The sequence below is a fragment of the Amblyomma americanum genome, chromosome 5, assembly GCF_052857255.1.
Source record: "Amblyomma americanum isolate KBUSLIRL-KWMA chromosome 5, ASM5285725v1, whole genome shotgun sequence".
Classification (NCBI taxonomy): domain Eukaryota; kingdom Metazoa; phylum Arthropoda; class Arachnida; order Ixodida; family Ixodidae; genus Amblyomma; species Amblyomma americanum.
Window position 1 is genome coordinate 188,335,780 of NC_135501.1, and position 27,907 is coordinate 188,363,686.

Consider the following 27,907-nt stretch of genomic DNA (forward strand, 5'->3'; position numbering starts at 1 on the left):
ACTACTACAGGTAGGTAAGTTGAATGTAGATTTTGTTGTGACAGAGGCTACCTGCTTCACCCAGCTTACTTACCCTCCCTTAGGCTAATGGAGGCTAGCTTGCCTAATATGACCAAATCAATATGATTAAGATGGCATCACAGATAGCCCATCATTATTAGCCCTCCTTTCACCTGACTCTCTGCCACCTGCTGTTCGCCATCTCTCGAGATTCATTCTGTTACCCTGATAGACCACCAGTTGTCTTCCCTTGACATACAGTTGTCTTCCCTTCACATACATGTCCTGCCCATGTCCATTTCTCGTTGATTTCAACTAGGATGTCATTAAGTCACGTTTGTTCTCTGACACACTCTGTCCCCTTCCTGTCTCTAAATGTTACACCTACCGTTTTCATTAGCTGGCTGCACTGTCTTCATTCAACTTAATAAACGGGCGTCATCTCTGGTTTCACAAGCGAAGGCTTTGGCTTGTGGATGAATGACCAAATAGTGGAACACTCCTTTTAATTTATAACACAATCAGAAGTGTTTATAACTGCATACAAGTCAAGAATGAAGCAGCATACACCCCATAAATGAGGACCTCCAACCAAAGGCGCCGACTTTATCTGACATGCCGGCAAGCTTGCACCTGCCAGCATGGCACTGCAGGTGCAAGACACAAGATTTTTTGCACTCAACAGCTTACGACCATCTGGCACCACACTGCGTCATCGAATATCTCTGCCACTATCCTTTTGTTGAAGCACGTAGCTCCTACCACTACAGACACTTTACAGTGCGTGCCACCATAGCACACCGCCAAGCCATCTGGTTTTAGATGGCTGCCAGCTCCCTGGTGCAATGCCGTGGCTCTCGCAGTGGATACAGTGAATTGCATATAAGCATCGTGGGAATGCACACAATACGTATTAGCACAAGGCTTTTTAACCACGTGATTTACTCATCTCTTTCTGGCTGTCGAATCAGCCGGAATGTATTGACAAATCAGTCTCCCTAATATGCATCTGTTTTTTCTTTTTACAGCGAAAGCTGTAATAGCTTTGTACTCGCCATTTAGTAGAAGCAATTTAGGGGGTACGATAGCAGCCATTACCCATTAAAATGCGGTAGGTGCACACCACTGCCACATATCTCAGAGCACAACTGAGGTGCCCACTGATCCAGGGAGCCAGTTATGCACCTTTTCTTTCCTCAAAACCAGCGGAGGGTTCAGAGAGGTCTAGACTACGACTAAGACAACAATGGGAACTAGGCTATTTGTTTCGTGCAAGCAAGCCCAGGAGTCCGTCAAGTGCGACGGGAACGCGATCTAACCGAAGACCGCAAGCGGAAGAAGGCCAAGTATGCATGTAAGCATACAGACACCAAAGCACGCCTGTGAGAGGCCCAACAAGGCAGTCGGCTGTGAAACGTAAAAATGGGCCTGCCACTCAAGATCTCTCGGCCGCTAATGCCAATCAGCTATCGCTGATTAATGCGCTAAGCCGGTACGCTTAGATCTAATAACTTTTTTCTGAATTCACCATCACCCTACACTTGTGGTGGACCATAGAATTTATTATCAAGCCGCACCTTGGAAGTCCACCGAGTAAACTACTGTCTTCGACCTTTGCTGGCTTTCTTTTTGTTTTAGTGCACAGGTTTACTTTTAAAAATAATTTTCTCTTCACAAAATCAGGTTCTAACCACAAATTTTTATCATCAAAAAGAAAACTCCAGCAATTTATGGCACTTGTAATAGAGCCTAGTAAAGTATAAGAACATCCTTTCCAGGGTTTGCTATATTGAACGCAAAGAAAAATGTTAGCAAACTTTTATGAATATTGCCACCGTTTAACACAAGACGAAATTTACAACTGAATATGTATGCACCAATATGATGGCTGACTTAGGGTCCAGATGTGTTTTTTTTTTTTATGCCCCTGATGTTCAGGCTTCCAAACAAGAACTACATATGCTACTCAAAGACATGCGCTGCCATGTTCAGCTCTGCTCGAGAGGAAGTAAGACTGAAAATTTTGCACTGAACGTTCTGTTGGCCCCGGACGTATAGTTAGCTGGAAATCATCTGAAATATAAAGAGCCCTATCATGCAACGTTTCCCCAATGTCCTATGTATTTACGTCGTTCTACAACATTGATTATTCAATGTACTGGATTGATGACTTCAAAAGCGAAGTTTTCCCACTGTCCTATGTATTTACGTCGTTCTACAACACTGATTATTCAATGTACTGGATTGATGACTTCAAAAGTAGCCAACGTTAAAGGCATGCGCACTGTGATGCACCTTCTTTGAGAGATGACTTCGCTACAAAGGCGTTTGCATTAATGACTGCACCAAAAACTCACAGTGTGATAATGCTGCTAAGGAAACAGTGATATATTAGTGCTTTGTAGATTACCAATTTGCCAGTTCCCGCAGCTACTGCCAGCAGTAAACTAAATTGGCGCCACGGTGTTTTGCATATTTTTCTCTTTCTTTTTGGCACCACAACTTTCTGTCCGAACATAAACTGAGCAGTGCAAGACAGCCCTAAGAAAACGAGAGCCTGTGCCCATGGCTCGCATGTCACAGCCTAGTCAGATTTGGCATCGACCAACCCAAGCCACACTGTCCAGTACTTCATTCAGAAATGCTTCAAAAATACACTTCAATCCTTACACAAGCAATGCTTCAGTGCGCTGCCGATCCTTCTAAAGACTAGTTTGCGGTAGTGCCACGAAGTGGCATCAGTTTCATGAAAAACACCATTACAGTGGCCTACAGACCAGTGGTTCGACTCCGCTGTTCATTATCTTGCACACTGACCACAACAGGACTGGCAAACACTGATGACAGAGTTGTTTTAGTGCTTCACTGAGAAGTGCTCTCCACTTCAGCTGAAATGCTTTAATTGCTGCATGGTGCACCTGATAAGTTTCTATCAAAGCAACCTGTTTGAGTAAAAAACAATTCAGGATTCAGTGCACAGGCTGGCACACATACGTAACAGAAATGGGCTCACCTCTGCCACTTTGGCCTTGTGCTCATCAGCCGAGTCCAGCAGGGAGGACTGCAGCTGGTGCAGCCAGTCATGCAGCAAGTTGAACTGGCGCACAAATTCGGCATACGAAAGGGTTTCGCGCGGGGGCGACACTCGCGCCTCTTCATCCATGTCCAGCTCTCCGCTTGCCTCCTGACGGACCGGATGAGAAATAAAAAGCGTTAGATGAGAAGGTTATAGCAGGTGCTTTTTTTTCAATCAGTGACTCTTCTTCAGGCTATGCACATGAAGAAGAAGAGCGAAGAGCCACCTATCACAGTGGAAGTTTGCTCACTATCCGGCGGGCAGGCTGTGATGTTATGAAGACTGGAGCACTCATAAAAACAGACAACACGACGGAGACACAACATGCGCTAACTTTCAACTGAATGTTTATCCAATGCATGAACATCTTTTTAAACGAAGTGCGTGCATCAGAAGATAACCCGCACGCCTATCACACTGCAATTCATTTGGACCACACATTATAACTTTTCTTCGCGCCATCAAGAAAAAACAACTCTTTCTTTGATAGCAATACAGAAGGTACGCTCACATATTTACTTTCTAGCCTTTTTATATGTCTTGCATCCATGATCTCTCTTGTTAGTTGGTTCCTGTTTCTGTTAATGACTTGACATCCATTAAAGACTGGAGTACACACACCAGGCTCGCACTCTACCCAATGTTCAGATAGGTTACCTTTACGATTTTGTAGGTTTTTGTCGTGTACACGTAACCTGTCATTTAGACATGTTCCGGTCTGACATACTCAAACTTTACCACATGACAGCGGCAGGGAGTAAACAACCCCTTCTGTGCACACAACAAATTTCTTCATAACTTCTGCAGTCTTCCTAATGAACAACCAACTTGCTCAATCGGCTACCCTCATCAGGTTGTGATGACGCTGCAAGTTAATGGGACCTAGGCGGCCCACCTGTCTCCTAGGTTGCTCTCCGGGGCCACCTGCCAGAACCATGCTAGTGAATTTTCGTTCCCAACGCTGATAACAACAACGCCAATGCCGAAGCCAACAGAACATATTCTGGAAAACGGGGCCTTCAACGCTATCGCATTAAAATGGCTTTCCTGCCTGGACTTCCACCAACTGTGTCCTCTTTCTCTCTTAAAATTAAAAAATTCGTTAGAGGCACTTAGATACCGTATTTACTTGAATGTAACGCGAGTTTTTCCCCATATTTTTCTCCCTAAAGTCTACCCTCGCGTTATAATCGAATACCGCACTTCGACTGGCCTAAAGCAGTGCCGCGGTGCAGCCATTCCAAGCAATCAGCTTGGTTTCGATTTCCGCAGTTTTGCGATCTTATGCTGGCAACATGGGTACCATGGAAGCCAAATCCTCATCCATCCATCCAAAATCAAAGTGTTGTTCTCTGTCATTTTTTGTGTTCGTTGCGACCTCGCGCTGAGTTCGTCATTGCATCATGTTCTTGTGGCGTCGCTCGCGGTGTATTGATTCAGTGTGCACGATGGCAATGCGTCGTGCACAGCACGACGGTCATTTTAAGAGAAAAGCAATCCTGTTAGCTGAAAAGGTCGGGAATTCTGTGGCAGCTCGAAGACTTGACCTCAACGAGTCAACCATCCGCGGATTGTGGCTGCAGCGGGAGGGGCTTTTTAATTGTGCGCCCAACCACAAAGGATTTCGAGGGCCTCGCTACGGCCATCACGTCAAGCTGCAGAAAAAAGTGGCGGACTTAATTATCGAGCAGCACAACCATCTCATGGGGGTCAGTGTCGAGCTGATCCGTTGGAAAGTTAGACATTGCTCGGGAGATGGGAAGTTCAGAGCATCTTGCAGGTGGGCCCAAACGTTCATGAAGAGAAATGGATTCTCTCTGCGGCGGACAACATCGATGCGGCAGAAGTTACCGGGAGACTTCGATAGCTAAAAGGACTCCGTTTCCAAGTACTCGGCCTCCTAACGCGAGGAAGATGAATAAACATGTTGGCCACGATGCCTATTAAAGGTACTTTGTTTTGCGTCCTTAAGCCTTGCGTTACATTCGTGGTTTTATTTTTTCCCGCTGGGCAGATTGTAAATCACCCCTCGTGTTACATTCGTGGTCGCGTTACATTCGAATAAATACGGTATCTCTTAACTGCAGGAAGGCAAAAGCCGTTTGCGACTCATTGCACCGATAGGAATTTGAGCGGTGATGTCACGCTGCACATGCGCAGTTGTTGCTTGGCGGCGGATTACACCACCCGCCACAGTGGGCAGTTTGCTCACAGTCCAGTTGGCAGGCTGTGATCATGTGACAAGGTCACATGACCTAGGATGTAACGGATGGACATGGTCACGTGACCTAGGATGTAAAGGACAGGCACCACGAGGTCACGTGACCGGACGGACGGTCACGTGACGTGAGTATGAACCATTAAAGGCTTTCGCCTTAATACGTATTTAATACAAAACAGGGTGAACATAGCATGGGTATGGTATCCGGATGCCTTGCTTTTCTTTTTAATGCGATAGCATTAGGAGGGTCAAGAAGGAGAAAACTGTCTCGCAGCGGTGGCGTCTGTGTGAAGCTTCCACCTGTTAGGTGGTGTTAGGGAATTTGCCTCTATCCACCTGCCACCTGTCAATCGTCCCCTTCTCCCCTTGCCATTCACCCCATGTACGGGAGAGGAGGGAGACACTGGATGAAAAACGACTATGCAAAACTGAAGATGACAAAAAAGAAAATGACCCGTTGACAGTGCATCTGCTCGCTCCTATGAAGCTGCTCCTGCTGTATGAGGCTTGTAGAGACATGTTCACCTGTGGAAGCTTACACGGATAGGCTAATGGCACTGGAAAATGGTCCTACCCTGCAGGTGGCAATGAGTTCGTCATTCATGAGGTAGTAGTAGTTGGAGCTGAGGGCCTCCCAGAAGTCGTCCTTCCGGGGCTCCAGTCCATTTCGTTGTGACAAGCTGCTCGGTGAAATGTTTTCCATGCTTTCGCTGCTCAGAGGCGATTGCCCTGCAGCAACAAACAAATCGCAAACAAGATGAAAGGAAGCTTATCCTGCGAAGAAGGTGCAGACTTAGAAAAACACACGCATTCGCACCATTCGCTAACGCTTGATTACAAGACTAGCTATTTATATCTGCCATTTCAAAGTGGCTGTGAAAAATCAGTCTCAAATGATCACTGTTACAACTACCAGAACTGACACATGTAGTGTAAAAGAATAGGCGACACATTAAGCACTGAAAAACAAAAAGAATGAGTATAGCTAAAGCAAAGTGAAAAGTACAAAAATGCCCAGCTCTAGTCATAGCCTGCAAATGAACAGTGGTGACATCCGATGGACTGCAGGCTCTGCTGCACAAAAATTAAACGCAGCCAAACTGCCAGAACACATGCTCCCACACTATTCAAAATTTATTAACCTACAACACATCTAAATAGGATTATGATAACCGGAGTGTGTCGCTAAATTTAGCCAGTTGACACTATGCATGTCCGTCCCAGACACCAAATCCAAAACTGAGTGATTGTTCGTAGCTGGTTTTGTGCCAGTGTTATACAGGTGCAGTACAAACTGCTCTGCCCTAAAGTCAATGCCATGCATTGCTGCCACAGCACAGGTCCACATTAAAATTTTCAGCCACGAGAAACGGAGCCCCTTGGACCAGTGACAACTCCTTGCGCAATTTCTGGAGTTACATACACTGCTGCAGTGCTGTGCTGTCTAGCTGCTTGCCATTGGGCCTCAGTTTGACTGGCACATGGCACTCTCATCTTGCAGCTGTACGTGGCAGCTCCAGCTCGCCTTTCATCAGTTTTCTGCACGCGCCGTTTTGCCACTTCCTGCTATTGTGTTGACTGGGCCCGCCACAGACAGCTAGCTTCAGCCTGCTTGCACTTGCGAGAAACTGTTTCCTCAGCATTGACACTTGCTTTGGTAGCATGGCAGCTGCACCCTAGCTGCTGCTATCCAAGAAAATGCGGGAAAAGGTTGGTGGTGAGCAATTTATGAGTAGGCGCAAATTATGCGAGCAAATACGGTATTTGGGTAATATGTGAAGCTTCATGAACTGAAGCTGTTAAACTATGTTACACTGCAAACCACAGCTCCGGGATAGCCCAAAGAGGAAGAACTGGCTATGGACAGTTATCACGCAAGGAATTACTCATCAAATCATGCTTCTGATATTTTATCAAGTTGCATTATGTAATGCTGATGTGCAATAGTAGGCACCTGAACTGGACACACCATACACCCTTTTGCTTTGCTACTTGGTGCACGAGTCACTGCAGAAACATCACTAGAGTTAACATAAACTGACAAACAGGGGAAGAATATTAACTGCATAATTAACTTGCAACAAGAAAGCATTGGCCAAAAGGGTTTCCATTTCAAGCATTCTGAAAGTATGCTTGCATCAACAATACCGTGCATACCCTGAAGCTTCGAAAAGCTCTCTTGTGTGTCCGTGGTCCTTGGTGCGGTTTTCCGCAGTCCGGTCCCTAACTCGATGCCCTCGTGTGTCTGGTAGTTTTCTTTGGCACTGGTTTCTGTTGGGGTCCTGTCTCGGCGCTCTCGTCTCGTGGTATGGCTTGCATTGCGGCTTTGGCTACGTCTTCTCCGCAGTCTTGTACTTCCCAAGAGCGACGATGATGCTGGTTGCCTGTCAAAGCTGCTGCAGTGACAAGGCCAGATGCAGGAGGTGTTGTTGTGGCTGTTCCCGTTGCTAGTACGTCTCCTCGAACGGGTCGAGGACAGCAAGGGACGATGCCTGCATGACAATGGGCCAGGTGACAACAATGTCAAGACACTTGACACACAGGTCAGGGCTCTTCTTCAATACTGAGATGCCACACATTCAATTTAATTATATACTAGAAATCTTTAGCCTGCACAGTAATAAAGACAACCCAAGTGCCCAGAGAGATGTACACTTATAATAGTTAAGATCAGAATAATTTGCCAATATTCTTTTTCCACAAAGAACGCCCCAAGAAACAGCAAAAAAAAAATGAATCAGCTGCAAATAAAACAACCTCAAAGTAGAGGCATAACACACCCTTTGAGTAAAATCTTCAATGTAAGTGTTCATATATTTGCCTAAACAAAAAAAAACAAGTAGAACTGTTAAATTATCACTGTAAGCCTAAGCACCATTCAGTAATGATCCATAGTGGGCAGAGAATGCTGCCCCGCTTGCCCCAGAGCCTCACAGCATGGCTCTCAGCCGTTTTATGAATAAAGAACAAAACTACCAACACTCCGCCCGGACTTGGAGTGGAGCCGACTCATTTTTTGTTTAACAAATACCCTCAGCAAAATAAGATCACCACTCAAGTCATAGAAAAAAAGCTCTACCAATATACTGAGAAGGTGGCATTCCCATCAAGTTCAAATGTTTACTTGAGCCTAATATCCAAAACAAGCCTAAGTAATGAAAATTTGCACACTCGAGAGTTTAGAATGTTGAAAGTACAGAATACTCTTAACACTGTGTTTTTAAAGACAGTAATTACAATTACCTTCACTTTAGCATGTGTATGAGAGAAGCTATACAACTCTTCAACGTATTCATAGGTTGAAAATCTATTAAACAATAAATATTCCTCCGTAAGGACCATACTACAGTGAGTACTATAGTGGATTCCCCTCGAAAAATAGCACAAGTACTTCACTTCTACAGGACAGTGATCTAAAGCTACACGCTGTCTGACACTGCACAGCTTAACGAAGTGCTCAGGTGCACATGCCCTCCACATACCCAGGTGAGGTCAGGTACACAGGTCTGTTCAGTCTAAGTAGCGGCGGGCCATAGGGGCGGGTCAATGCTGGGTGGGGAGCCTCCGGTCGTGAGCAGCGACGTCGCACCCTCCAAATTTGTCGGCAGACACCGACACTGGAGACGCGGCCATGCTCACACGGCACCTGCAGAGCAAACAAACAGAGCCATGTCAACCAACACATTAAGAGGGAGGGGGGACAAAACAGCAAAGCCACACTCACTGTGCCATTATCAAGGCAAAGCAGGCTATTTATCAACTGAAAGCATGTTGGGCACTTCGAGCTCGACTTGAACAACCTTAGGATAGTTCTGAAGGAACCTGCGTGCTCTTGGTTCCAGATGAAAAAGTTTCCCTAATGCTCAAAGCCACATGAGGGCCAAGAATGTCACAGATGACACGGCCCGCTACATACAGTGTAGGCATGAGGTGATCTGTGCACCTTCAAGTGAGGCAAAGGATCCAGGGACCCAAGAGGAAAAGGATAAGATAGCCCATAGAGCGCCAGCTGCTATTTTCAGCCAACTGACCATAGCACTGTTTACTTCTGTTCTCTCTGAGCTGCCTAACTTGAGGAAGCGATGAACGTGAAGCAATATTTCGAACAAAATAGATTTATTTCATCTTTTGTTAATATGAAAGCGGTTACTGGAAAACAGTGCTGCATTTACAGGCTCTCACTGCCTGTTAACAACAGCAAGGGCAGCTGAATTAAAATTTACAGTGTGACCTATAACATTGCGAGCAGTCCAAACTTGCAATGAGAAGTGCACAAATGCCTGTGCCGCCAGCAAAAGAAATCATGCTCAGTGGAAACGAGCCAGCCATACCAAGAACAAATTTTCCATTTATATCACCTCATGTTATTCAAGAGGAGCAGCCTTTGTCAAAAGTTAAGAGCCAGGAGTTGCTTTAAAGCCTTGTACTGCAGCTCCTGAAGCGTCCGCAGAAGTCCTACCATTCGGAGGGCAGAGGACCAAAGCTCCTCTTGCCTTCGAGGTATTCGGACTGCTCGAGGTGCATTAGCCGCACTGCTCTACCGGAAGCAAACCACCTGGGTTCTAAACTTGTAACGAAGGCTGCACGTGTCCAGTATTTGGAAACGAGAAGAGAATAGCAAAATGGTGATTTTTTTTAGCCATAATATCAGAATGAGGCTTTTTTTATCATTTTTCATCAGGATTTCTTCATCAAAAATAATCGGTGGGGTTCAACATGACTTGAACCCAGTTATACGAGCAAAAGCTGTTAAATATGGTCTCCACTTCCTCCAATAAAATGTCAAGGTCATGGCCAAGAGTTAAGGTCAAAGGTCAAGGTCAGGTACCCAGTGGTCATATTCATATGATCACGTGGTCATACTACCATAGCTTGGGCCATACCACAGCGCAGTCAAGTTCGGTTTGACCTTGTGAGGCATTGAAGGTCACTGTGTCGTCCACATCGAAATCGGAAGTTGTACCCCGAGGAATAGCGCTCTCGCTCTAAAAAAGAGAGGCTTAGGTTGGAAATTATTTACTTTGTGACCCCATATGGGGAAACCGCTCATGCAACATGCAGGACTGCCATACCATAGATTGTTTTCAGGTGACGTCACGAGCGCCATCTTTGAGTGCGCAGGATAACTTCCACAGGTACACGGGGACTGGCTGACGATAAGCGGACTTGGAAAATGCCAGGGCTCTCGCCGCGCTTTCTGGGCCCAAAGACGGCGGCCTCTATGACGTGGGGGCAACTATGTATACAGGCTATATAGCCATGCTTACTTTTTTATATATTTATGCTCCTCTAAACAGGATCAGACAGCGCTAGTCTGAAGGAAAGTAATTATCAGGGAAAAAATATAGATAACAATGTTAATGGGTGGGTGACTAAGGAGAGGGGTTAGAGGAACGAATTTAAAGTTCAGCGTAATCCTTAGCAGCGTGCATGAACCAGGAACGGCGAACAAGACACGCTCGACCCAAGTGGAAAGTAGATTCCCTATTTAGACTGTAGATGGCGCTAACTCCTCAAGGCTCGGTGTCCCACTGCTACAAGCGGGCTAGCCATTACATCCTCAGGCTCATCATCACCCATCTAACTGCCTTGCACTAACTCTGCCACTTTTTGTTTTTAAATAAATCGCTAACAAAATTTTTTCCTGCAGTGTAGCGCCTCTCAACTGCCACACATGCGGATTCGATAAAACGCGGTGTAATATACTGAAGTTACGTGACACAAGCAGAGACGAACAAAAAAAAAATCGCAACCCAAACGTGACAAAAAAAAAATGAACTAGTAACTACGCTCAGCAATGCGCACTGCTCAGCTGTAGTTGGCAAAATTTCAGAAAATGCAAGGCCAGAAAGGTAGACCCGAACATGTATTAACAAAAATATAAGGCCAGGTCGTGTTGCTTGCCCCCAAGCTGTACGTTCATGGTTTACGTCGTAGTGGAGGGCTCCGGAAATTTCGACCACCTGTGGTTCTTACATGTGCACTGACATCACACAGTACACGGGCCTATAGAATTACGCCTCCATCGAAATTCAACACTTACACCCCCAGCCGTCAGTTTATAACGGGTCTCTATATTTTCGTTAGACTTCCCCGGGCAAAGAAAACAAATTCGTACGAGCCCGTTTTGTCAAGCAACAAAGCCCAGTAGCAACAACGCGTCCAGCTTCGCAGAGGCAGAATCACACACAGGCCGCGTCCCCCCCTTTCCTATCTACGCCCCTCTAGGGCGACCGCGTCGGGTCACTTCTTTCCCGGCCCCGCTACCGGCGCCGGCGCAGAACGGTGGAAGAAGCGCCCACGTCTCGCTGACAGCGTCGCGTAACCAATGAGGTAACCGCCGCCCACAAGGAAGGGGCGACCGCCCCCTCTCCCTCCCTTCTACCATCACCGCCAACTTCCCAAAGACGCCGGCGCCAGAGAGACGCGACCCGCCGGAGAGCGAGTTTCCCCGGTTTCTCGTGTCTCGGTGGGAGGGCCAACCCCCTCCTCGGTAGCCAGCGAGGAGGAAGAAGGAGGTGGGGGGGGACGCAAGATGCGTCGACAGCGTCCTCGCTCTACTGCAGGCGCAGCAGTTCCGCGTTTCCGCAGCTTTTCGAGTGAATATCCGCGAATACTGGGCACACGCGACACAGTGTATGCCACGCCGGAGCCTCAGCATCACTTCAACGCGAGATAGGCGCGCTCGCCACTTGACGTTAGCGGGCTCATGCGCCGAGGCTGCGCTTGCACTGTGGGACGAAAAAACCGCTCCCCCCCCCCCCCCTCCCCCGCGCAGCGCTGCCCTCGGCCTGGGGCCAGGGGTGCAATTCTAGAGCGCACCAGTGCACGCGCACCCTGCAGCTTCTCGGTCACCGGAAGCCCTCCCTGGACTCTCGGCGCATCTGCAGACTAGGCGGAGGCTGCGGGGGACAACACGCCGGGCGGAGCACAGCAAGCAAATGCGAGAGCCGCCTATCAATGAGCAGTGCCAGTTGGAGCGATGTTTCAGGAAAAGGCAGCGAGGCCCAATTTCGTTCACCATGATCGTCAATTTTAATCTCCGTCGGGGCCTTTCGTGAATAAAGATACAAGGGGCAAGACACGGCAGCACTCGAGCGCGGTGCCGTTCAACAATGCGAGGAGGAGGAGGAGGAGGAGGAGGGAGTTATGCGGAAGGGGAAAGGCGCGTGCATTCAAAAGCACCTCTTAAAACCACATGTCAGGGCACGGCTGCAGCTGCCGTGCGCAGGAAACTTCGGGTGATCGTCGACAACTTTTTTTTTTCCTTTCACTTTTGATGTCAGCTCAGCTGACACGCTCGTGAACACGCCCTCGCCTGCCTTTGCGCAAGACGGCGGCGACATTTGAATGGCGCACACGGGTGACAAGTGCGTCCGCGTGTGTCGCGAACGGTGGCGAGTACGTTGGAAAGGAAACTGGAATGCAGCGCCGAATGGCGTTTACACGGGCGCCATGTTAACCTGTCACGAAGCGGTAACAGCTCCGTACAGAAAGCTCCGCGGGATGGACAGAAGGAGCACAACTCACGATGTGGTGCATTACGTACACCAGCTCCAGCTACTTACAGCTACTTACAGCTACTCCAGCTACTTACAGAAGGCGCTGGCTTCCCTTGCTTTTGAAGACCCTTTCCGAACGCGAAACTCCGACGTCGTCTTGGAGTAATATAATAATAATAATAATAATAATTGGTTTTGGGGGGAAAGGAAATGGCGCAGTATCTGTCTCATATATCGTTGGACACCTGAACCGCGCCGTTAGGGAAGGGATGAGGGAGGGAGTGAAAGAAGAAAGGAAGAAGGAGGTGCCGTAGTGGAGGGCTCCGGAATAATTTCGACCACCTGGGGATCTTTAACGTGCACTGACATCGCACAGCACACGGGCGCCTTAGCGTTTTTCCTCCATAAAGACGCAGCCGCCGCGGTCGGGTTCGAACCCGGGAACTCCGGATCAGTATCTTGGAGTACCTTCAGAACAATAATCCTGGTGACTGTCACGTGTTCAGCGTGGACGTCGAGGATTTATACTATTCAATTCCTCATGACTGTTTGCTGCGCTTTGTTAGGGAATGTATAAGTGAGGACAATGACGAAGTGCGCTTCCGAAATGTTTGCGGTGTATCTGTTGATGCTTTCCTTGAAGTGCTGTGTATGTACCTCCGGTCCACCATTGCGGCATGGGATGACTGTGTGTTTATACAGTGTTCCGGGATATGCATTGGGTCTCGCGTGGCTCCGCTGCTAAGTGACTTGTTCCTTAGCAGAATTGACAAAGCAATTGCAGGAGAGTTACCGGGCGGTGTACTGAAAGTACACAGATACGTGGACGATTACCTCGTTTTTGTTGAAAACGAAGGATGCACGCAAGATGTCGTGAACACATTTGTCAGAAATGGTCAAGGGCTTGCTTTCACCACGGAGACCGTTAACCAACGTAGGATACAATTCTTGGATGTGGAGCTGAGACTTAAGCCCGAACATGTTTGCTGGCTGTATTCGCCTCGTTCCGTCAAGCCCCTACTCAGCTTCCAGTCTGGGCACTCTAAGCTGGTAAAGGATGGCATCGCCCTGTCTTGTGTTCGCGCCGCCCTCAACAAGTCGTGTGTCCATATCATTAAGGAAGGTGTGCAAGGCCAGATTTCTAGGCTTAAGGACGCTGGTTTTCCTGAGGCAACTATCGGAAGGTTATGCGAAAGGCTGTTGGCCAAAATCAAATCGGAGCATAAGCGTGCTCCTCAGGAAGATGTCACGAATCGCCGGAAGATTGCTGTCATCCCTTACGTCCACGCATTGTCACATCGTCTGAAGAAAGTGGGGCGAAAATTTCTAGTTGATGTTGTATTTGTGTCTCGCAGAAAATTAAGCAACATTTGCCGAGCTGTGCAGCGGAAGCGAGAGTCCCTACTAGGAAGGACGAATGGTGGTGGTTGTACCACAGCACACGCAGAGAGGAGGGTTGAGTACGTCGAAGGTGTAGTACACAAGATCCCTCTTTCATGCGGTGGATGGTATGTTGGCCAGACTGGGCGATGTCTTAACGAACGGCTGAGGGAGCATTACAATTCTTTGGAGAGGGCAGCCGCTTCGCATTTGGCGCTGCACTGCAGGCAACCTAAGCACACGTGCGCCCCATTGCTTCATCAGACATCCGTCATCTTCAAAAATCAGGATCAGATAGTAAGGGAACTAGTAGAGGCATATCATATTGACAAGGGGGGTGCAGCATGCATTAGCAAGCCCTCATTATCATTGGCTAACCACGAAATCACCTGTTTGGAGCATGCATTTGCAGCAAGGTAGATTTAATGTGTTCAGTGATGACGCAGTGTTTCTTGAATATTTTTTTGTTCTGTGTAGTGTTTGGCGGAAATAGTATATGTACACACGTGCGTAATAAATCACCAGTTGAAAGTCAGTGCTCGTGTCGTTGTGTTTGTTCCGTCCTTGTGTTTTTTCCGCGCTGTTTTACCATGGATAACAGTAACCAACTTGCTCAGCTTTCCGTACTACGAAGTAAGGGCTGTCTCGCGCAGTGTCCGCTCATAAGGCAACGGCGAGAGTGAAGAAGCCAGAGAAAACGCCGAGGGGACACCTCCAAAAGGCGGGGTACAAGTTGAGGGAGGGGGAGGAGAGAACGAAGTGTCTCAAGCACGGTCTCAAGAGCGCACGACCAGGAAAAAGAGCGCACGGCCGACCGGCGGCGGTCGCACAGCCGGCACAGTGCCAAGCCTCAAAATGTGCGGCTCAGTTCCATTACGCCGAGCGTCTCTGCCGTGTTTCTTCCTTCTTTTCCATCCATCCTTCCTTCCTCCCCCCCCCCCCCCCTTTTTTTTATTCGTATCTGTTTAAGTTGTGCCTCCATTTCAAGGACAACCGCAAGCTCGTTTTGCGCGGAGATTTGCGAGCCGAGGGACACTCGGGAACGCCACGCGACGGTGGATTCATTAATTACGAACGAAACACGAAGCCGGCTGTTCATTACGCCGCGGTCAGGACACCGCAATTACGCGACAATTAAACGAGCCCGCACAAACTCGCAGCTGCCCGAACAAGCGCGCACGCCGTACATTATAAGGACACAGAGAATAGGGTACACCCGCTAGGGTCATGACGCAATAAAAAACGTTGCAAAGAAAGAAAAGAAGAAAGTAGCTTGCAAAAAGAGTTCATAGGTGGCAGCACGGGGAAAATAATGGCGAGCTGCGGCCGAATTACCCGAGAAATCTCGCCGACGACACTGGATTCTCCCAACGAGCTCGACAAACAGATCTGAAAACATGTGCCGACCGAGCGATAAGGGGCGTATATATATATATATATATATATATATATATATATATATATATATATATATATATATATATATATATATATATATATATATATATATATATATATATATATATATATATATATATATATGCGCCTCGACACAGGTACAATCCAAGAGAGCGGCATTTTACAGGATTGCGGAGAGGGGAAAGCTTACGCGCATTAATATGTCGCAACGCGCGAAGCCAGATGCTTGATAGAGAAAGTAATTCCTGCTATACCGAGCGGGTGTCCTTGGAGGCGCCTATTACAGCAAGAGGAGTGTACGTGTACAAAGCCGCCCGGGAGACAGCTTCTAACTTATAAGCACCACTACTTTCCTACACACACAAAAAAAAAAACGAGATAAATTATGATAAGGGCGTCAAAGAAAAAAAGAAAACACCGTCCGCTGCAGCTCGCGGACGCCTGACCCGTGAGCTGTATCGTATGTTTAAGAGCTCTGTCAGCTGACGCAGCAAGAAGAATAGACCGCAAAGAGGCTCCCCTACACACTCCTCAAACGAGAAATGCTTATAGGGGAAAAAAAATCCAGACGGTCTCCAGGAAATAAAAGAAACGAAGCTGAAGCGGGATACAAGATGTGCCCGCACACGGGATCGTCCAGGGTGATGCGGATTACAAGCGATATAGTCAAGCTAATAGTAAGCGCGGCAGATAGCAAAGCGATGAAAGACTGCAGCTGTGAAAGAACTTTAACTCGAGATTAGCAATGACACCAGATAGGGCGAGGTTAACTGCATTCGTGTCCGGCCAGGTGGCACTGAAGCCAAGTACCGGAAAGCACTTATGAATGAATGAATGAATGAATGAATGAATGAATGAATGAATGAATGAATGAATGAATGAATGAATGAATGCTACAGCCTATGTAGCTTGAAAATGTCTGTGACCCCGTACAAGAGAACACAAGTAGTAAAGTGGCATACACACCGCCGCCTACATCAAGCCGATTTTTTAAATTTATTTAGTTATTTAAGGACAGCAAGTACCGTAAAGAAAGCTAACTGGAGTGTTTAACTCGGTGGAAAGGCAAGCCGCAGAGGCGAACGCTTGTTGTGGACGTGCCCAGCGACGGCTGCTATCAGAAAACGGCTCCTCAGGGAGGTGGGCCTGCGGTGGAACCGCGAACGTGACTACGTGAAGTGGACAATGAACAATCATTTCATCGGCAACCTCGGCGACTACCTCAGCGCAACGGGTCCTCACTCCTTCTTTTAACGTTCAATCTCCCGCATTATTTCCCCTTTTTTCAACTTACGCCTCATGGCACACTTTTCGCATGCCATTCGCAAAAGCACGTGCGTAGCCTGGCACGAAATGAGCGGAGGGTATCCCGAAATTGCACACAGGCGGGAAAGCGAACAAATCCACGCCCAAGGGTGGGCCGTCGACGGAAGTGCCGTCTAATACGCAGAGCGAAAGAGGGGGGGGGGGGGGGGGGGGGCAACAAGGACGTATCTGCTCACAACCCCCGCGTGGTTACAGTCAGCGAGCAAAGATGCGGTTACCAAAGATTCACGGAAAAAGATGGGTGCGTCAACGCCTACGCGCGCAGACATTCCGATCGGGACTCCGTCAGGGCGTGCAGCAGTGCCCGCAGACGCACCCGTGTACGCGCGGGGAAGAAAATATCGCGTGTTGAGAAAAGGCGGTTCACTACTTTTATAAGGTCCACACTAGAGTCACTAAATAAAGTCTTTATTTAGTGACTCTAGTCCACACTACTTTCGTACTGCTGTGTACATTCCCTTATATAAGAGCAAATATAAACACCCTTCTATTGCGGGATCGATGTGGAAGAGAGTGGGAAGGGGGAGGAATTGCGCGGTGTGAAAAACCGCGTCAATACGGTACTTTCGTTCCACCGATGAACAAAAAAAAAAAAGAAAGTCGAGGTAGAACGCTACACTTGGAGCAAAAGAAAGACACAACGATCCCGCACCACCTAATTCGTCTTGAGGAAAAACGCCAGGCAACAAAAAAGATGATCGATTACGTTATCTGCCAGTATCTCATTCACGTTGGTGTTTCGTTCGTGTTACTGTTTCTTGTTAGATTATTGTTAGATATTCTATGAAACCGTTGCTTCTTCTTGCCTTTTGACACTGTAATAATTTAACTGGGTGAGATGTTATCTTTTGTTTGAAGAAAATTTCTCGTATTCTGTAGTACTTACGATTTTAATTTATATAATACCCTACTCAAAATACTTCTCTTTTCTACACGCGGTGAAAGGTACAATGCAATTCCTGTACTCGTTTCTTCAACGGCTTTTGCAGCTTAGAGAGTGCAATGTTTCTCGCCAGGAGGCGAGGCCTTGTTGTTGTTGTTGTTGCCTTGGTGACATGGCACATACCCACGACGGGGGATTGGCCAGGGTTCAGTGGGGAGACACCCCAGAATAGGGTGAAGTCAGGCGTACTTGAAACGCCTTTTGCTTCTTCTTCCTAGGTATAATGTTCCTCTTTTAAAATTTTTTGCTCATGATGTACACCTGCTTTCTAGCGAAATAAAGTGCAAATCAAATATTAAAAAAACAACGAAAGTGAACATCACACGAAGTTTCAAGAATTTCAGACCCCTTGTCAAGTGAAATACGAACAGAGGTAGACTCAGCGCAAGACATGGCAGAGCTGCCCAAATGCACGACTATAACACGCTTCTCTTTAAGACCGCGGCCTCTTACAAGATGCAGATACGAAGACCTTAACCACACACAAGCTGTCTTTGCTCTTAAACTTTGAAAAATAAAAAAAAATAAAACGGCCAACCTTCCTTCTTCGAAACAGCCCGCTCAGTGGAAAAGGCGAAGTCGAAGATAAGGACGAGGAAGCAAGACACGCCATGTTTCACGAAGAAGAAGAATAAGAAGACGCGGCCGGCAACAGTCTCACTCCGGTGGACACCAGAACCGCCCCGTGAGGAAGGGAATTAATGATGAGGTATGGACGGATGGAAACAACTTTGCTGTGCAAAATAAAAATCCCCTTGGTGGTCTCCTACGTGGTTCAGGAGTCCACGGGCGTAAGCCCGGTACCAGCGGTCCGGCGTAGGGCCCGGTCCACTATAGTCGGATACAACTCAAGAACAAAACGGCTTTTCCCAGTCGGAGGACCCCAATTCCAGCCAATGGCGTCGGCCGATTGAGTGCAGCTGACACTACGCACCCTCCTGTGCTGAGGCCAGCGGCGGCCACTGAGGCGACTTCAGAGGCGACTGCGCCCGTCCGCCGAAACCTAAGGCCCAATGCACAAAAGTTCCAAGCAGGGAGGGGGCCGCTGAAAAGAGCGCGGAACATCACTCATCTGCATAACGAGGAGAGCTGTATATTGCACTCATCCATTTCTACTGCACGCCAAAGCGCGAAGCGTGAAAGAGTAATGCAACTCGGCGGTATCTTTTCCTGGCGTTACACGTACGTTGTTGGCCGCCAGAATGCAAGCAGCGTGGAAACGTGCACTGACACACCGCCAGAGAGAGAGAGAGAGAGTTTTCAAATTAACAAAGCAGCCCACGGCGGACCGGGTGAGGAGAGATGGAGGGTGGGGGGGGGGGGGGGGGGAGATAGGCTCTTTGGCGTTGCCGAGCACGTTCCCGGGCGAATGGCCGCACCTCCTGACGCACGCCACACGTGATTCCGACCGAGCGCGTAGGAGGAGGGGAGAGGGTACTGGCATGGCATGCACCGCTCCCCACGCGGGTGCTGCTGGTGCGTGCACCACGCACAAAGGCACTTTCTCTCCCCGGGCAACCACCACAACCATCGTTCCCGGCATGGAGCGTGGTGAGGCCGCCACAGCCCGAGTGCGATCCATAAAATCTGTCTCGCTAGAAAAAAAAAAAAAAACTGCACAGCACTATATTTGCCGCGGCCGCCTACATCTGGCGCCTGATATCACGAGGAGACGTGCCGTTTTGTTGTTACAACTTTCCAACACTGGCTCAGCGGGAAAAGCGCAGTTTCTCTATAGTGCTGTAAGACTAATAAGGTTGAACAGTCGGGGAGAAAAGTCTGTGGAGCACGTGTTCCTCAGTCGAAACCGATAGCTGTGATATAGCCGGCGGCTGAAGACCACACTTGCGGAGATGAAAAAACAAAACTCTGACTTTCACTTCCACAAGTGCGGTCTCGAGCCGCAGGCTAATAGCAGAGCTATCTGTTTCGACTGAGCAACACGTGTTCCACAGACTTTTGTCCCCGACTTTACGTCCCCCGACAAGCTCACTCACTACCGAGGAGCAGTGGGAGAAAGCGGTGCGCAGCTCGGAGCCCGGCCTTCAGGCTCGGCTCGTTCAACTCGCTGAATGTGTCGCATAAGCTCTTGGCCATCGATCTGGAGGGGCTTACCCGCTGCGTTATGAGGGACTCCGTCCTATACCACTCAGCTAATGAAGACGACGTAGAGTCGGAAGAAAAAGCAGAGCGCTGCTGTACACCACGCGAGCTTATGGCTAAGTGGCGCTGTACCCGCTACGTCACGGCCACGCCTGGTGCAGAGACAGCCGAAGGGGGGAAAGAACCGTTGTTACCTGCACACACAGCAGTCTCGTCATTTCGATCCGCCCCTGCTCAACGGAAACGCTTAAAACTTTGACGCCGCGATGCTGTTTGGTTGACTGAAGCTCACGTGGCATACGCCACAGCATAACCTATGTGCTGGGGTGTATGCGATGTAGCTAGGCGATCACTTTTGACTGGTGCACACTTAGGCTCCGCCAATCGGCCGATTTCTTGTTCAACCCTTTACAAAACTGCGCAGCTTTAGTGAGACATAGAGCGTACTACATCCATGCCGTGCGATCTCAACCGTGATCTCGCCAGACTCGGACGGCCAACAAGCGCTTATGTGCTCGCGCGTGGCCGCAAAGAAGAAGCAAAAAGCAAGCGCGCGAAGGAAGGAGGCACGCACGATATAATGCCCCCGTAATGGCGCGCGATTAAAATCGCCTCGGCGCGCGTTATGGAGGCAGCGGAGAAATCGTAGAGCCGTGGAAGCAGCGAGCGAGCTAGACGCCAGCAGCGTCGGAAAGGAAAGACGCTTGCGCGCACTTAATGGCGACGCTTCCCCACCCACGGCTGCAGCGCCAAGGCGAATCGCAGCTGATGCGTATACACGCGCGCATACATGCATGGGCGCGGTACGGTTCCGGCGTAGCCAAGCATGTCCCTGCGCAGATGCGGACATGCTTCGTTACGAAGGCTCTCTCTCTCCGCGTTGCTTCGTTCGGCGTAATACGCTGGTAAGCCGGAAACGCGAGTCCCCCTACGTGTGTATATATAGAGAGAAAGCGTGGCATCAGGATAGACGCAACAAGAAAGCGTTTCCGAAGCGTGTATGTGGGGAGGGGATGGGCTCGGCCGAAAGCGAACGAGACGGCGATCGCGAGAAAGCGTGTTGAACTACACGGAGCCGCGCCCGCAACGTATATATCTGCCGGGAGAGAGACAACAACCGGGAGGATAAGGTGCTCCCGCTACTGCATGCGTCCTGGTCGGGGCGAAACGCGCGCAGCGTTACGCTAGCGCGCAGCGTTACGCTAGCGCACTTCAGCACCAGCGCTCAGACTAGCGCGCACAACTAGCAACACCAGGGCACAGGAAACGAGAGTTGTTACATTCGGATACAACTCAAGAACGCAGCGGCTTTTCCCCGTCGGAGGACCCCCTTCCAGCGAATGGCGTCGGCCGATTCTCATGACCCTGCTATAGCGTGACAATGCAGGGAGCGGCGCCACAATATACAGAGGTGCCCATACCCGACCATATATATAGGGAAGGGATCATCCCCTTTCATCTACCACTCCCTGCTTTGTCAGCGAGGCCATGAGAATCGGCCGACGCCATTGGCTGGAAGAGGGTCCTTTGATGGGGAAAAGCCGCTTCGTTCTTGAGTTGTACCCGACCATAGTACACGATCTCGTACATGTTCAATGCCGCTTCGAGCGACTCCCCACTCCATCGCGCAGAAAGTCATTCAATCAGTCACCGCCGTAAAAAAGCACCAGCTCCGCACAGAAACTGCGTGCGCTGCGGGGAAGCGAGCGCGTGAGCTGTTTCCTGCTCTGGCTGTCGCATTAGTCTGCTCACTACACTTCCCCGTAGTATTTTGATGGTGATGTAAGGTATCCGCAGCGAAGCGCACAGAACAGGGTGAATGGCCATCGTTTTGGATGAGCTGAAGGGCCAGGCGCATGATATATCGTACGAACCTTCACTTGATCTACGACATTTAGGGAGTTCTAGAATATGGGGAGAATATGGAGGATAGGGGAATAGCGGGGTGGTCAGTGCGCAGACTCAGTACAATAACGGCCCCCGAGTTGCCCCGCTAATGCCCTATCCCCTTATCCCCTGGGTATATACCCTATTCTAAAGGTCTCTATTCGCTCAATCGGACGCAGGTAGAGGTTAGCACTAGCGAGCGAAAATCACTATTTCTTTTTTCACTCCCACCTTCCTCCCCCCCCCCCCCCCCCCCCGCGCGCGGCGCGGTTGAGCTGTCCACCTAGATGTGAGACAGTTAAAGCGTCGTTTCCTCTCCGCAAAAACTGATTCGCCCCTCCAGCCTATACCCCTGCTTCGAACCGAATCTGCGCCCTCTACATATAAGGCTGTCGTTGGTTTTTGTTGACCAGGCCACAACGACAATGGGCATCAACAGCTTCGTCCACATCTTCAGTCACCTGGACCGCTGTTGCGGTTCAAAACCGCGAGAGGCGCTCGCGTCTTCCTCCATCGCGGCGTGGCGCTCAGTGCCCGAGGAAAGCCGGTCAGTCGCCAGCAGCCTGTATACAACAGTACACGCTAACTAAGCGACGAAGACGACGAGGAAAGTGCTCCGTCGTTTCAACGGAAAGCGGATCCGCGCCGTCGCACGTTCCAGAGTAACACCATCTCAGCACTCTTCGCAGGCCGACCGACCGAGCCAGCCACGCCGTGCTTCGCATACCCGACAAGGCGAGGCGCATATTTTCACGCCGCACCGTGCAGGAGCCGTGGCTCGGGACGAGCAGCGCCCGACACCACCTGGAGAGCGCACTCTGTCTACGACCGAGCCCTTCGATCATACACATATCCACGTTGCGAAATTACGCTTTCAAGCCCGGCTACTCCTTGTGGTGAATTCGGGCAGGTTAACAGATGGGAGAGACGCCAGCTGGGAGCGGCAAAAAAAAGCTAGCGAGAAGCGCTGAAACATCTTTTTTTTCTTTTGCGTTTAATTTATCCACCGCACCGTTATATCTACGCTCGTTTCTACCGCAGCTGTTGCACCGCGATCTCGTTCCTAGGCGGCGCCGCTCCACTGCGCCGTATCGAAAATCTCGGAGACAGTAGAGTGTTTGAGAACAGGGCCCCCCAATGAGTTTGGGGTGTCGTGATGCAATTGCGCAAAACCAAAGCACACCTCGCGTCTTAAGTATAAGCGTTACCGACGAACGCTATTACTAACCACATATATGAAATAAGCTTTTTTTGTGCTTATTTTTACCTTTTAGAATTTATCTTCTTCGCCGTAATGGCGCTGCGAACACAAGCACTGCGCCGTTGCGAAAATCCTTATTCTAAACGCCACCGGTGTGAAGTGTCAGCATCGTTGGGGCCCGCCATTTCCTTGGTGTCTCCCAAAAGCGTTGGGTTCACCAATTCCAAAGCTCTCCACAAACTTCAGCGCAGTTCGTCATGCGGTCCCCAGGTGCCGTGACAATCGGCATACCCCTCAGCTGCGGTCCAACCGGTCTCTGATTTTGACACAATGACGCCTCCAACTGGGAGCTTCGCAACTTATACGGCATTAGACGCTGCTCTGTAGCACCGCATACAATGGCTACCATAGTGCGTCTCTACTGCACTCTCCCGAACGGTTCGTGCTTAGAAATTCTATCCTCAGATACAACTCAAGAACGAAGCCGCGGATGCCCTCAAAGGAGGCCTTCCAGCCAATGGCGCTGACCGATTTTCACGACGCCGCGGTTAATCCGATCAAGCCGTGGTCAATCTGCCTGAGATGTCACGTTAGCAGCTCCAGAGGGATTAACCCCATGTTATGAGAATCGTTCTACGCCTTTAGCTGGACGGCCTGCTTTGAGCGGCATTTGCCGCTTTGCTCTTGAGTTGTATGCGGCTTCCACAGGAACAGCTATACACGCTTTCTCGGGCATCCATCCCCACATGAACTCGTGCAGCGAACGTCCCATCACTCAGTTCTGCCGCTATATATCGCACCTCTATATATTCCGAGAAAACACTATTGTATCGCGCGGGGCGGTCCAGATGGTATCGTTGCGCGGAATAAGGAAGTCGATGAGGCACGAACCCACGTTACAGAACCCACAGGTATAAAGACGTAACACGTGCCCGCGCCTGTATATACCAGCCGCGAAGGCGCGAACACGGGGCGCACACAACAAAGGGATGATCGTGCCTTCCTGATCTGCAATCCTTGTGCATAGCGAGATTAAAGAGAGAGAACTCGTGATCCAGCCTCGTCATCCCTCGCTCCGCAGGCCCTCCTTCGGATGCAAACGCTGCGGTTGCAGGAAGTGTGTCGTGCACAATTCACGCCAAAGTCACGCCCATGCATGGCACAGAGGAGGCTCCCCCCCACTTCATGATAGGGCGGAGGGTTCTCATTTACAATTGATTCGGCGACGAGCGAGAGGCCCATGGAACAACGGCCGTGTTTCGCGCGCTTCACAAAGGAGGCGCAGCACCGCTCTATCGGCCTGGCCAATCGACTCGTACACAACACAAGCCGTGATTGCGGATATGGGAGAGAGAGCGAGCGACGGCAACAAATTACATCATTTGTCTCGCGCGTCACGACATTTAATGTGAGACAAGGAAGCCGCCGCCTGCTAAGAGACCCGAGGCACGTACAACAGAGCAGTCGCTTTCAATGGATGTATTCACCACCTCTTTCGGATATATCTTCTGCACAGTAGAGAACTCGCTGAGGACCCATTAAAGAAGGCGTATAACGGACGTTATACCACCTCCTTCCGGGTTGACAACCGAGCTCAACAAAGGCTGCATGCGGAAACTTGCGCCTGCTGGCGAGTGAGGTTGAAGGCTTATACAGCAAGTATACTGAAGAACGCCACAACTTGAGCAGTAAAAAGTCAGTCCATGGCTCGATTTTATGACCGGTCTGTCGCGTTCATTGGACAGAGCGAGTATCCGGTTCACGGCATACGGAACCGAAGGCGACTGAAGCGCACGCACATGACTTCGAGTAATGCAAAAAGTTGGGCGAGTTGGTGATTCATCACGCTGGACTTGACGCCAGCGCAAGACGAAGACATGGAAGAAGCGCAAAGGATGTGGCGCCTCCTTTATATGTCTTCGTCTCCTACGCTTGCGCCAAGTTGAACAAAAAGCCTACACAGTCGCGCCAACGAAATTCAGCGTTGAAGAGAAGGCCTTCCTACTTTCTAGAGAAAAATTCGAAGCGCAAGCCAATTTCATAGCGCGAAATTATAAACTTGGTGAAAAGATCAAACGGCTGCCTAGTCCACATACTATTCAAACCTCTTCGTTAGCTTTCCAGCTGTAGAACGCAGGGAAGCTTACGGCAGAATTTGGCTTGTCTTTGTGAGAGAGGATCCGGAGTTCCCGGGTTCGAAACCGACCGCGGCTGCTGCGTTTTTATGGAGGCAAAACGCTAAGGCGCCCGTGTGCTGTGCGATGTCAGTGCACGTTAAACATCCCCAGGTGGTCGAATTTATTCCGGAGCCCTCCACTACGGCACCTCCTTCTTCCTTTCTTCTTTCACTCCCTCCTTTATCCCTTCCCTTACGGCGCGGTTCAGGTGTCCAACGATAAATGAGACAGATACTGCACCATTTCCTTTCCCCCAAAACCAATTATTATTATTATTATTATTATTATTATTATTATTATTATTATTATTATTATTATTATTATTATTATTATTATTACTTGAGAGAGATTCGCGCCAGTTGATTCGAGTGCATTTTAAGAACTTATCATAAATTAGCTTTCGGTCAATAAGGTAGATAGATTGTTGAGCTAGTTGGTGCATGATCACTTAAAACCGGCAGCAGAGAATTCGAACGCAACACAAGGAAGAAACACACAGACGTGGACGAGGATGAACTGACAACTTCGTCCACAGCTGTGCGTTTCTTCCTTGTGATCTAGTTCGAATTCACTGCTGCCGGTTTTAAGTGATCACTTTCGGTCAGTTCTCTTAAGAAGCTAGCGATCCGGTTACACTGCTCCACATTAGAAGCCGATTAAGACCTGTCCGGGAAACGGATACAAGTCGAAACCCAACAGAGGGCGGGGAACCCCTTAAAGTCGTCTCGGCCGTTTCGAATACGGGCTTCGCTTTAGTGCGACGAAAGCGAGAGTGTATACCTTTTGGCCGAACCCTGAAGGGGGGCAACAATCCACTCTCACCAGGCAACAACCAGGCAACAACCAGGCAACAATCCACTCTCGTTCCCACCTGTTAGCAGACAAGGAAGGCGGCGAAACCAGCCGAGTATATATAGTTCACTTTAGTTTCGGTTCACGGGAGCCGCCATCTTATAGAAAGCCGATCGAGCTGCCAATACAGCAGGCAGACTGCCTTCTCGCGGCTGCACTAACGCTACACGCGGCCGAACAGATCAATCAGATGTGCAGCGCGCTGTTTACTAAGCCGGCCACGACGCCAGCTACGCAACGAGGCGCAATGACAAACAAGAGATGGCCACCGCCGATCGAAACCGAGACGGCCGTTTCCGCAACCGCCCCCCTCTCCGGCCGCGTTCTCTGTTCTCGGGCGGCGCTTTCTGGCTCATCACAACGAGCAGCTAAGTGTCACACTTTCTCGAGCCATTTAACATCTGTGCCAGAGAAACGAGTTCCCTGCGGACTCGCTACGTTGTTGCGGTTCTCGTTATCGACAAGCGCAGTACACACACGGAAGGGGGGGGGGGGGGGGGGGGGAGGCGCCGACGCTGAATATGCATACGGACTATAGGCGGCGGTGTCGCCTCGGCGTCCAGGAAGACCCCAAATGGCGCCGCAGGAAAGAAGTGGACAAAAGCCGCCGACCGGCCGTCGCTAAGAAGCGGTCTCGAGGGGATTGGGCGACGCACGGACAAGAGAACGCAATACACACCACAACGCACAGGAGGCTCTCAGGGCGGATGGACGCGGGGGAGGGCGCGTTGTTTCGCCACTTTCGGTTTTCCTCCAGGATCAGTGGCTGCCCCCCCCCCCCCCCCCCCTTCCGAGAGCCGAGAGAGAAAGAGAGAGAGAGACAGATAGCTCCCCATGAAGAAGCTTGCAGTCCCCCACACTTGAAATCCGTGCAGCAACCCCCGCTACGGATGTTTCGTGGAGGGAAATGCGCGAATTTTACGAGGATCCGCAGAAAGTCATTCGACTTCGCGTATAGTTCTTCACTCTTCACCTCAGCGCGTGTCTGCTTTACTGAGCCTTCACCATCACGTTTCGCTATATAAAATGCGTATAGTGTACCGCGCAAATAAGGCAAGCTACCCCGCTATACCAACAAGCGTATACAGCACAGACAAAAGCTGCGTCACCCTGTCAGGGAAGCAATGCTCGAGTCCGGTCGCAGGCAAAAATACGCCAAATCGGGGCATCATTACCGGCCATTGCGATTTACCGATTTAACAGCGCCTAAGAGGCGCGGTAACTCACAAATCATTTTTTTTTATATGGGCGTTTAACGTCCCAAAGCGATTCAGGCTATAAGGGAAATTTCGACCACCTCGGGTTCTTTAACGCGCACTGACATCATCGCACAGTACACGGGCCTCTAGAATTTCGCCTCCATCGAAATGCGACCGCCGCGGCCGGGACCGAACCCGCGTCTTTGGGGTCAGCAGCCAAGCGCCATAACTACTGAGCCAACGCGGCGGCCCGCAGAACATTATTAGGAGCTTCGTGAATACCAGCCTCCTATATAAGCTAGCGGCACATGTGGAACGTCGCCAGCGCAGCACACTATTTCTGAGACACGCAGTCATGTGACCTTTCTGCGCACAGCAGCACAGCTCGCGTGTAAGAAAAGGCACACCGTTCATCCCACGGCATACACACGCACGTTCGCCGCCGCACTGCCTGCAAGCGCAAGACGCAGAGCCCTGCAGCTGTGCCAGTCCAACTTTGTTCGCCACTTCGTTACGCACGAAACGTGCATCATGCGCGGCGCCAGAAGATATCTAAGCTCTGCAGCGCACGGGTGCCGGTGTCACTGTACCGCGCAGCCTCCACAACACTGTACGCTTCTG

General features: G+C 49.7%; 1 protein-coding gene across 3 annotated transcripts in view; it reads right to left on the minus strand.

The window, feature by feature from the left end:
- klar (klarsicht) overlaps positions 1-27,907 on the minus strand; it is a 387,661-nt gene that overhangs the window by 191,658 nt on the left and 168,096 nt on the right. For all 3 annotated transcript variants that reach the window (XR_013315018.1, XM_077666163.1, XM_077666161.1), the window contains 4 exons: positions 8,780-8,943; positions 7,455-7,789; positions 5,872-6,026; positions 3,014-3,184 (listed from right to left, as the gene is read on the minus strand). Coding sequence is in view for 2 of the 3 variants with exons in the window: in XM_077666161.1 (XP_077522287.1) it covers positions 3,014-3,184; positions 5,872-6,026; positions 7,455-7,789; positions 8,780-8,943 (825 nt within the window). In the remaining variant the exon portion in view is untranslated. The remainder of the gene's footprint in view (positions 1-3,013; positions 3,185-5,871; positions 6,027-7,454; positions 7,790-8,779; positions 8,944-27,907) is intronic.